General features: G+C 42.4%; 1 protein-coding gene across 1 annotated transcript in view; it reads right to left on the bottom strand.

The window, feature by feature from the left end:
* The window catches only part of LOC106582440 (glypican-6), a 160,990-nt gene that overhangs the window by 83,042 nt on the left and 65,905 nt on the right, over positions 1 to 12,043 (bottom strand). Inside the window, exons 3-4 of the mRNA XM_014165554.3 lie at positions 10,259 to 10,650; positions 4,175 to 4,340 (exon numbers count right to left, since the gene is read on the bottom strand). Coding sequence (XP_014021029.1) covers positions 4,175 to 4,340; positions 10,259 to 10,650 — 558 coding nt within the window. The remainder of the gene's footprint in view (positions 1 to 4,174; positions 4,341 to 10,258; positions 10,651 to 12,043) is intronic.

The following is a 12,043-nucleotide window of genomic DNA, read 5'->3' as shown; positions in this document are numbered from 1 at the left end:
AACTTAGGTCAAACGTTTCAGGTAGCCTTCCACATGCTTCCCACAATAAGTTGGGTGAATTTTGGCCCATTCCTCCTGACAGAGCTGGTGTAACTGAGTCAGGTTTGTAGGCCTGCTTGCTCCACATGCTTTTTCAGTTCTGCCCACAAATTTTCTATAGGACTGAGGTCAGGGCTTTGTGATGGCCACTCCAATACCTTGACTTTGTTGTCCTCAAGCCACTTTGGAAGTATGCTTGGGGTCATTGTCCATTTGGAAGACCCATTTCCGACCAAGCTTTAACTTCCTGACTGATGTCTTGAGATGTTGCTTCAATATATCCACATAATTTTCCTCCCTCATGATGCAATCTATTTGTGAAGTGCACCAGTCCCTCCTGCAGCAAAGCAACCCCACAACATGATGCTGCCACCCCCGTGCTTCACGGTTGGGATGGTGTTCTTCGGCTTGCAAGCCTCCCCCTTTTCCCATGATGTCAAGCAAAGAGGCACTGAGTTTGAAGGTAGGCCTTGAAATACATCCACAGGTACACCTCCAATTGACTCAAATGATATCAATTAGCCTATCAGAAGCTTCCAAAGCCATGACACCATTTTCTGGAATTTTACAAGTTGTATAAAGGCACAGTCAACTTATGGTATGTAAACTTCTAACCCACTGGAATTGTGATACAGTGAATGATAAGTGAAATAATCTGTCTGTAAACAATTGTTGGAAAAATTACTTGTGTCATGCACAAAGTAGATGTCCTAACCGACTTGCCAAAACTATAGTTTGTTAACAAGAAATTTGTGGAGTGATTGAAAAACAAGTTTAAATTACTCCAACCTAAGTGTATGTAAACATAAGACTTCAACTGTATATACTCTATTCTAGTCAAGGCTCATCCTACTGTAGTATAACTACTGCTGTGCATACCTTTTGTATTCATATACTGCCCATAATGTCTATACACACCATCATATACACACAGCTATTCTGAGAAGAGATGGATATTTAAGCATGACATATTTAGCTAGTTTGACTGAATGAATGAATGGAAGCAGAAGCACAGTTGCATTGAATGAACATCTGTTTTGGAATGCTCAAGGTCGTGCTACCAGAGTCCCTCCTCTAACCCCACACACACTGAAGATAAATGAAGGTCAGGCTGAGGGTAATGTGAATGACTGCCCTCTTGTCCAAGTTCTGTCAGGAGTTCCTATGCACTGTGTCAGAGAGTGAAATTTCCTGCTGGTGGAGTTCTAGCAACGAGCAGGTGCTGAGGGAAAAATCGTTGCTATCGGGAGCTCAGCTTCCAGCTGAAAAAGGATTTTTCAGTCCTTGGTTGAATTAGCTTTTCACCTCTCCGGTATCTCGTCTAGTCAGTGGAGCAGACACTGTAGGGCTGGATAGATGCCACTGGAATCAAGATGAATACCTTTATGTACCCCTATACGGGTTGAAAATGGCAGATTTGGACAATGATAAGCACCTAAATTGGAACACAGTGGCTGTACAGTAATGTGCTATACATGACGTCAGAGCCCTGGCTCTGCGCTTCACAGCTCTGAATGGGTTTTGACTGACAGCCAATGTGAACTTGAACACCGCACGTGACAAGAAGTTGCCCTTATCCCTCCAGCTAATTGGGCAACTTTTGCAAATGTTTTAATGTCCGAGTGAGGGAAATGCTGTAAATGACAAGGATTCTATGTATAAGATAAAATGTTGAGGGTTATAATAAATACTGCTTTGATGTCATACAAGCAAGCCAAACACCTGAGAGTCCAAATGTGCACATAAAACTCATGTAATACACAGTGACAGAGTTTATAATCACGGTGTTTGATGTAGAGTTGCAAAATGACATGGCGTCATACCCTGGGTTGCCCTGAACAGAATGAGCCCGTTTGTTGTATTGTGAAGAACGTTTGCCGTGGCATCTGAATGCACTCCAGTCTGCGCAGTAAAATTACCATCTGCTTCTCTGAATTGCCTTGTGAAAGCCTAACACTGTAAGATCCTATTTTATCATTTAGTTAGTCATGTTGGCAACACAACAAGCTTTCAAATTATGCCCACCTGACCCATATTACGATTTATAATGGACCGTTTTTGGATTGCGTAAACAACAACAGTAATTGTTTAAAGGCGGGGATGCAGGGCTGTGTTCCAAACAAAACAACTACTGTACAAGTGTGCTTGTTCTAGTTCCTCAACACCACAGCTAGGAGAGCTCAAAAAAACACCTTATAGTTGGAGACTCTTCTTTGAGTCATAAAAGTGCATTGAAATGACTTAGGAACTGTGCACACTTTGGAGAGGTTTGTAGCCACTTGGAAACCCCAGTTAGACCCTCACTCAAACCTTTGTCATTTTTTTGTCTTGTGTTGCACCTACCTCAAATTTTCCAATAATATTATTTTAATGTTACTGAATGTATCCAGAGTATTTTCAGATTTCGTTATCAACAAATGCGGCAAAAAGTACAGTAGATGTAAAATGCACATCAAATCAACAGTGTAATGTTTGGATTCAGTCTTGTGTCAGGTGAACTGTTTTGTCCTCACCTTTAATCTCATAATTTTCCCATAATCTCCAAACTGTTAATTGCTACCATGGTTATGCATATGCTTTCCATATTTCTGCTGTAAGACACATTTCAATTTAACCCTATCTATATAGGCCAATTCCCACAAGTGTAAGGGGTTCCATGCAAGTTCCATGTCAGTCCAGGCTTTTGTGTTCTATTTTCACTCAAAGCCCTGCAGTCACCAGCTTCTCCCTTCTATTCACAGCAACTGGAATAGCTGGTTTTCATGTGAGTTTGAAGTACATTACTACACTGTAGTCCTATTTGTGGATGAAAAGGCATGTTGAAGTGTATGATAATCCTACATTGTTTGTGAGCTCGTATGCAAACTAAATGGATTTCACCATCACAGCAGAAACCACCAATGCTAGTGTTATTACAGATGGCAGTTAATTATTTGAGCAGTTTATTATTAAAAAAAAAATGTAAACTACTTAAAGAACAACGAGAAGCTCAGGGGACATCTGGCAGACATGCAATCACTACTGTAAGCTCTGAAAGCAGGATCGATATCTCTTTGTGGTTGGACCTTGAGCTAATTGAAAATCTTTGAGCCTATAATGAATATGAAATGTCAGAGAGCCAAAATATATGAAACTGACATTTACTCTACACCCTGGGAACAATCCTCCAATTTAGAGTATGAACAATTCAAACCTAGGAAAAAAATGACTATTTCAGGTAGGTTGTCCAACAATTTGTGCAACAGTGTAGACCACCCAATTTTCAAATAGAAGAACATAAAAACACACCATGACAAAAGGTTTCTGTAATACACTTAGACAAATCTTATAACGAAGTGGTTCAGTGACAAGTACTGCTGGACCATTCACTGTAGTGACTGATGTAGTCTACAGTAGGGAGCCTTTGAAGTAGCCGAGCTCTGTATTAGGACATCAGACAGTAAAACACATACCATCAGCTTACATTTACCTGTGAGTAACAAGGTTCTAACAGTCAACCTCATTTTACCATTGAATATTCATCTGACGCACGTTATGCTGCTCCAACAACATCTCAGTGCGCTGTACTTTACATTGGACCTCTGCACTTCTGACATGAAACAACTATCCAGAGAGCTGTGGCCCCGTTTCTGACAGTGGCATTCTTGACATGTGTCTCTTAAAGTGCAGCTCACAGCTAGCCTGATCTGCTTTAGATCACTCCAGCAGTCCTGACATGTCAAAATGAAGGCTCCAAACTGAATAAGGTATTCTAATAAATAAATAATGTCCATGTTATATTCATGTTTGTAATCTCCCCGAGCTGAACAAGCTGCTGTTGAACTGCTTTTCACAAAGCTTTGCGTTCCTCATAGTGTGTAGCTACCACACTGCAAGTGCCCATTCAATACAGCACGAGCCCACCAGCCAATGAATAATGGCATTTTCATCCAGTATAAATTGTCAAAGGTAAAAAGAAGGCTTCAAACAGTAAAAAGCACCTTATCACAGCGCCCAAGTTCTGCCCATGGAACTAAATGCAGACAAATGACAACACTGAACAACAATTCAACACAGAATGCATTTTTTATACGAAGCAAAGTCAGAACAGTCCAAATCAAAGTCAGAGACAAAGGGAGGGAGGGAGGGCTCTTACCGATGTACTGGTTCCACTCTGGGTCCAGATCAGCCTGGTTGGCGAGGCAGCCCTTCATGACATTCAGACAATAGTTGTTGCAGGGCTTCACGGAGGGCATGGCTTGGCAGTATGTGCAGTACATCATCTTGGTCAGAGCTCGGATACACGCTGGGGTGCTGCTCACCTAGTGGGTAGATGTGAGAACAAAGGCCAGCTATACATCGGACACAACATACAAGGCTGTTCTACACATGGAAATTAATCCAGTAAACTGTATTTTTCCGTGTTTCATGTATATAAAGAAATCAGCTGGATTAAAAAGCATCTAGCTCCACTGTCCTCCATCTAGCTCCACATACAGCTCTTACATCTAGCGCCACTGTCCTCCATCTAGCTCCACATACAGCTCTTACATCTAGCGCCACTGTCCTCCACCTAGCGCCACTGTCCTCCACCTAGCGCCACTGTCCTCCACCTAGCGCCACTGTCCTCCACCTAGCGCCACTGTCCTCCATCTAGCGCCACTGTCCTCCATCTAGCTCCACTGTCCTCCACCTAGCGCCACTGTCCTCCATCTAGCGCCACTGTCCTCCATCTAGCGCCACTGTCCTCCACCTAGCGCCACTGTCCTCCATCTAGCGCCACTGTCCTCCACCTAGCGCCACTGTCCTCCATCTAGCGCCACTGTCCTCCATCTAGCGCCACTGTCCTCCACCTAGCGCCACTGTCCGCCACCTAGCGCCACTGTCCTCCATCTAGCGCCACTGTCCTCCATCTAGCGCCACTGTCCTCCACCTAGCGCCACTGTCCGCCACCTAGCACCACTGTCCTCCATCTAGCTCCACTGTCCTCCATCTAGCTCCACATACAGCTCTTACATCTAGCGCCACTGTCCTCCACCTAGTGCCACTGTCCACTGTCCTCCATCTAGCGCCACTGTCCTCCATCTAGCGCCACTGTCCTCCATCTAGCGCCACTGTCCTCCACCTAGCACCACTGTCCTCCACCTAGCGCCACTGTCCTCCATCTTGCGCCACTGTCCTCCATCTAGCTCCACATACAGCTCTTACATCTATGTTGCTGAACAGAAGCTCAGCATACATAAACAGGAACAGTTGTAGCTGGAGAAATTGAAAATCTGTGAACAATACAGCACCAGAAATGTTTTTGTCAATAATGCAAATATCCACACCCTATTGTTTAAAGTCAAGACTCCCAGGTAATGGCTAATGGCTTCATCTCTTTTTCAAACACAGACAGGTTCTTAAATCATTTCTTAACCTTGTTACTGCAGCTCAGCCCTCTATGAAATAGCTATTCCCTAACCATAATTTCTGTCAGTGCTTCAGTTTGCTTTCGTTTGTGTGTGTTTCTACATGTTTTATGCATTTTATTAAGTGTCAAAGATTCTTGTTACTCTGGCAAAAATCGATAAAATAAAAACATTCCCATTTCATCAGAGTATTTTCCAATTAATCACAACATCTGTTAAAATTAAAATAAAACACCTAGTCTCTGTTCTGAATTTAAAAAATAAATTCTGAAAGAAGTCTAATTTTACACAAGGCTCAAACTATTTTGTGTATTTCAGACCAAATCCAACAAAGCTAGAGGGAGGAGTAGGGATGTCCCAGCGGGGCGAAAGGGAGTTGTCAGGTACTGGTCTAAATTTTCCAAAGTACCCAGACACTGCACGCATGAGGTGAGAGAAGAGCCACAGCTCGGCTGGAAGTCAGTGTTTTGAGTGGTTTCTGAGCTGTCTTCATGTTTGATATGATTGGACCCCTGCTTCTCCCAACCCACCAGTGAGGATTGCTGAGGAGAGGGAGGCATCATCAGCCGCCTCCACAGAGTCAGGCTAGTAGATCAAATACATACACTACCGTGACTGACTGATATGCCTTAAACATCTACTGCTAGCTTCCTCCGTCATAGGCTTGATTTAACACACAGTCTGATGCTGATCACTCACACAATGTCATGTTCCCACTGACACCCCCACAAATTCACATGTTGCGAGTAGCGAGTTTAAAATATCAAGGGGGTAATCTCTGGTACCTGTCGTCACTATAATCTCTGGTACCTGTCGTCACTATAATCTCTGGTATCTGTCGTCACTATAATCTCTGGTACCTATCGTCACTATAATCTCTGGTACCTGTCGTCACTATAATCTCTGGTACCTGTCGTCACTATAATCTCTGGTATCTGTCGTCACTATAATCTCTGGTATCTGTCATCACTATAATCTCTGGTACCTGTCGTCACTATAATCTCTGGTATCTGTCGTCACTATAATCTCTGGTATCTGTCGTCACTATAATCTCTGGTACCTGTCGTCACTATAATCTCTGGTATCTGTCGTCACTATAATCTCTGGTACCTGTCGTCACTATAATCTCTGGTACCTGTCGTCACTATAATCTCTGGTACCTGTCGTCACTATAATCTCTGGTATCTGTCGTCACTATAATCTCTGGTATCTGTCGTCACTATAATCTCTGGTACCTGTCGTCACTATAATCTCTGGTACCTGTCGTCACTATAATCTCTGGTACCTGTCGTCACTATAATCTAGCAACATAGCAACTGTTGGTAAACACAATTCATACATTTCACATTGACACTATAAAAATTTGTCTTTTTCAGATTCCAATTTCATTCATTTGAATCTGAGATGCACTTTATATTAAAATACTCTACTGACAGAATCCTTAATGTGCATTTCCGTACAGTAAGATATGGTATAGCGTTGCTTCCTCCCTTTTCAATTTGCAGAACTGACACCTGACAAATGCTTTCTTCCTCCACAAATGGCTTTGGTGCAGACCAGCACTCAGTAAGTTGCCATAATGTCTGCATGACTCTCCCCCTATCTCCCTGGACTGCTGGCTTCTTTGAGTGCATTATAGCGTTTGCAGAGCAGATATTATTCTAATGATTCGAGCTCATCAAAGAGAGTCCTATTATTAGAATCAATCAATAGCCACATCACCGCTTTGCAAAACTGAATAATAGAAATACGCTGTGTGCCCATAATGACAGTGTTGGAGCCTTGATATATCCCTGGGCATATCTTTTCATTTCAGAGGTTTAGAAAATGGGAAAACATTAGTCCATGCTGGTATTTATGCAGAAATAAGTGTAACTGAATGCCAAACTCTGATTGACCATGGATAAACTCTGATTGACCATGGATAAACTCTGATTGACCGTGGATAAACTCTGATTGACTGTGGATAAACTCTGATTGACCGTGGATAAACTCTGATTGACCGTGGATAAACTCTGATTGACCGTGGATAAACTCTGATTGACCGTGGATAAACTCTGATTGACCGTGGATAAACTCTGATTGACCGTGGATAAACTCTGATTGACCGTGGATAAACTCTGATTGACCGTGGATAAACTCTGATTGACCGTGGATAAACTCTGATTGACCGTGGATAAACTCTCATTGACCGTGGATAAACTCTCATTGACCGTGGATAAACTCTGATTGACTGTGGATAAACTCTGATTGACCGTGGATAAACTCTGATTGACCGTGGATAAACTCTGATTGACCGTGGATAAACTCTGATTGACCGTGGATAAACTCTGATTGACCATGGATAAACTCTGATTGACCATGGATAAACTCTGATTGACCGTGGATAAACTCTGATTGACCGTGGATAAACTCTGATTGACCGTGGATAAACTCTGATTGACCATGGATAAACTCTGATTGACCATGGATAAACTCTGATTGACCATGGATAAACTCTGATTGACCATGGATAAACTGACCTGACCTGGGATATAGATAAGCAGTGTAGTGTCTTAGTCATAAACTGTAAACTGCTGTGATGTGAGGTAGTGCAGCAGCTCCTGGAACTCAATAAAGCCCCTCAGCAGCACTAGGCATAGATGTCACATGTCCCACCCCTCCTCTGGGGTGTCCTATTCCATTATGCTTACACCCAATCTCTCCAGATGAGTTGAGGCCCCTTGGATCAAAGGGCCCGCCACATGACTCGTGTCACAGGTCCCTGGGAAATGTCAGAGTTGAGGTGGGGACACGGCGGCTGCCAGGGAACCCAGGACGTGTGTCACTACCACAGACAGTAACAACTCATCCTCATGAAAGTGCTTCATCAGGCAGCCCTGGCTGGACATAGGGAAGTGATATGGCCTGGAGGTGCATGACGTGATCACACCATTGAGGTTCACAGAGTTCACCATGCTTGCCGGTAATGAATGACCAGCAGTGGAAAGGTTGAGTTTGTTCTATGTTCGGGGGTTATACATGTGATTCTCCCCAGGCAGCCTATTGCTTTGGGTTTCCTTGTGCCTTTGACCACTCATAGCTGTGCTACAATCTGCATGATACACACCCCATCATGAATTATGGTGAACATAAACTCATTGGCCAGCAACCGTTGCAAAAGGACTCCATTTCCAAACAGTATATTAACTGTTTACTAGCCTTGATGTCCAGGCTTCTCCTCTAACAACACAGAACAGTGTACACACTACTATTAACACCAATAACGGTAACAAACGCATACAATTCAGATAAATTGCTTGAGACCACGAGGCAATGGAAGCAAACTTGATCTACAGTACAAGTCTAGCCAGTGTTCTAATGTTGATATTAACCAGTGGTGTAAAGTACTTAAGTACTTTAAAGTACGACTTAAGTAATTTTTTTGAGGTATGTGTACTTTACTATTCATATTTTTATGACAGCTTTTACTTTACTAAATTCCTATAGAAAATATTGTACTTTTAACTCCATACAATTTCCCTGACAACCAAAAGTACTTGTTACATTTTGAATGCTTAGCGGGGCAGGAAAATTGTGAAATTCACTCACTTATCAAGAGAACACGTGGTCATCCCTTCTGCCTCTGTTCTGGCGGACTCACTAAACACAAATGCATCTTTTGTAAGTAATGTCTGAGTGTTGGAATGTGCCCTGGGCTATCCATACATTTTAAAAACAAGAAAATGGTGCCGTCTGCTTTGCTTAATATAAGTTATTTTAAATGATTTATACTTTTGATACTTAAGTAAAAGTATTTGGTTTTAAATATACTTAAGTAGTATTTTACTGGGTGACTTTCACATTTATTTGAGTAACTTTCTATTATGGTATCTCTACTTTTACTCAAGTATGACAATTGGGTACTTTTTCCACCACTGATATTAACTGAAAACAAGACATCTAGAAAACAGCTGTTGTTGTTGAGTCGAGCCAATGTCAAGCATACATCTCTTGCTATGCCTTTAAATCTTCCTTTGCATAAGATCGAAACTACACACTCCCAAGGCAATGATATACAGCAAAAGCAGCTAGCTGCATTAACATTACATCAAACAGAATACTTACAGCAAGATTAATGGGGACGGTATACAGACTTAAAAAATATTAGGTGATAGAGATACCAAAGAAATACATATATATCCCCATAGCTTGGAGCCAAATAGTCTTCCCATGCTTGAGAATTCCTCCTGAACAATGGGAGGCCCCACCAGAGGTCATTATAGGATCCTTGAAAAGGCAGCCCTGAGCCTTAACCCACCAGCCCATAGGCCCATACAAAGAGATGGTAGTGGTGGGAAGGCAGTGGTAAGTCAGTCAGAAGAGTGTATGATCGAAATACCAGCCTGTGGGGGATCTCCTGAGAGGAAAGAAAACCCAAAAAGCAAAACAGAGACCTTCAGCTTGTTTAAGAATGTGTTGGATACACTGTTATATTATGTTGTACTTCTCTCTCCACCAGCACAATCCATTCCAGCCCCAAACACCAACAAAATACTCTGTTTTATGATCTATGAGGTTTGAAATATAATATTGATATGTGATAATGATGGATCCAACAAAATCAGTCAATTGTTCAATTCAGGGGAAAGTGTTGATATAAATCTATGACATTAATTTTACATGATCAAATTGGGTGAAAGGTTTCAGGGAGAAATTCCCATTGGGGAAGTGGTATATATTCCTTATTAAAATTACCATCATCCCCTGCTGCACAATAGCAGCAAATTAGCCCAAACTAAAACCACTCAACTCAGTTTTCTTATGAATGGCAGAGACGGAGGGCTTACCTTGGACACCCTGCTGGCCACCTCTCTACCAACCGAGAGGCCCTGGACGAAAGTGCGTGCCACGATGAAGGCCCTGGTAACCTGAGCCTTGAGCTTCTTGGGTACGTCTCCAAAGGGCTTTAGCTGGTCCGTGTACTTACTGATGCACTCCAGATAGTCCTCAGTGATGACATACTGGGAGTTGAGCAGCGTGAACATGCGCTCCAGCAGCCGCGACCAGAAGTCGTTGAGCATCTCCTCCAGGTTCACGTTACCTCCCGTGTAGTAGCGTTTCAGCTCGGCAAACAGGTTCTGGAACACCTCCGAGTTCTGCATGTACGGCTTTCCGTAGGTCCGCACGAACATCTCGTTCAACGACCTCTCCGTGTTCTCCAACAACTCCAGGAAGAACTCTGGGTCAAGAGGAATAGGAGACAATTAAAATATTGTTCATTATAGCTTATGTAGGCCTACATCTGTCTTCAAATACGAGCACTCTGATGCTGTTAAGATGGGCATGCTAATAGAATGAGATACCTACTGACTTGAGTTAACATTTGTAATCTTTAAAATGTAAAGACACTGTACACCAGTTTGTCTTTCATAGCTGAAGGGTGTCTGGGTCAAAGATTGGCATACTTCCATGAGGTTTTTACATTACACTGTTGCTAAAATTAAACGGAGAACAGGCAGAGGTTTCTCAGGTTAACACAGTGTTTATTCACACCAATACTACCCATCTTCATATTCTCCTCTAGACTTCAGAAGTGTTAAAGATTAGTAATGCTATACTGTCAGTCACTCTCTATAGGCTGGCCCTATTCAAACACACTTGGACTTGCTACTGTACATACTGCTTCAGCAATAAGAATCTGTATTGCTCACGTTGATTTGTAGAAATGCAGTGGAGTTGGCAGTGTGACTTTGAAGTAGAGGTTTGTATATTCATACATTCAATACTGCCATTGATATGTGATAAATGAAAAGATTGTCGCATGCAAATTGCTATATTTACTTGTAACTATTTCTTTAGTGGTGAAAAGACAATGGATTTTCACAGATAGCGTGGTTTTGGGAATGATGAGCATTTGCTGTGGATATTTATTTATTTATTTATTTCACCTTTATTTAACCAGGTAGGCAAGTTGAGAACAAGTTCTCATTTACAATTGCGACCTGGCCAAGATAAAGCAAAGCAGTTTGACACATACAACAACACAGAGTTACACATGGATTAAAACAAACCGACAGTCAATAATATAGTAGAAAAATAAGTCTATATACAAAGTGAGCAAATGAGGTGAGATAAGGGAGGTAAAGGCAAAAATAGGAAATAGGAAGCCAATTCTAGATTTAACTTTGGATTGGAGACGTTTGATGTGAGTCTGGAAGGAGAGTTTACAGTCTAACCAGACACCTAGGTATTTGTAGTTGTCCACATATTCTAAGTCAGAACCGTCCAGAGTAGTGATGCTGGACAGGTGCAGGCAGTGACCGGTTGAAGAGCATGCATTTAGTTTTACTTGTATTTAAGAGCAGTTGGAGGCCACGGAAGGAGAGTTGTATGGCATTGCAGCTTGTCTGGAGGGTAGTTAACACAGTGTCCAAAGAAGGGTCAGAAGTATACAGAATGGTGTCGTCTGCGTAGAGGTGGATCAGAGACTCACCAGCAGCAAGAGCGACATCATTGATGTATACAGAGATAAAGAGTCGGCCCAAGAATTGAACCCTGTGGCACCCCCATTGAGATTGCCAGAGGCCCGGACAACAGGCCCTCCGATTGGACGCACTGAACTCTATCAGAGA

Source organism: Salmo salar, chromosome 21 (genome assembly GCF_965601325.2).
Source record: "Salmo salar chromosome 21, fSalSal1, whole genome shotgun sequence".
Lineage (NCBI taxonomy): Eukaryota > Metazoa > Chordata > Actinopteri > Salmoniformes > Salmonidae > Salmo > Salmo salar.
This window is presented reverse-complemented; position numbering and strand designations above follow the sequence as displayed.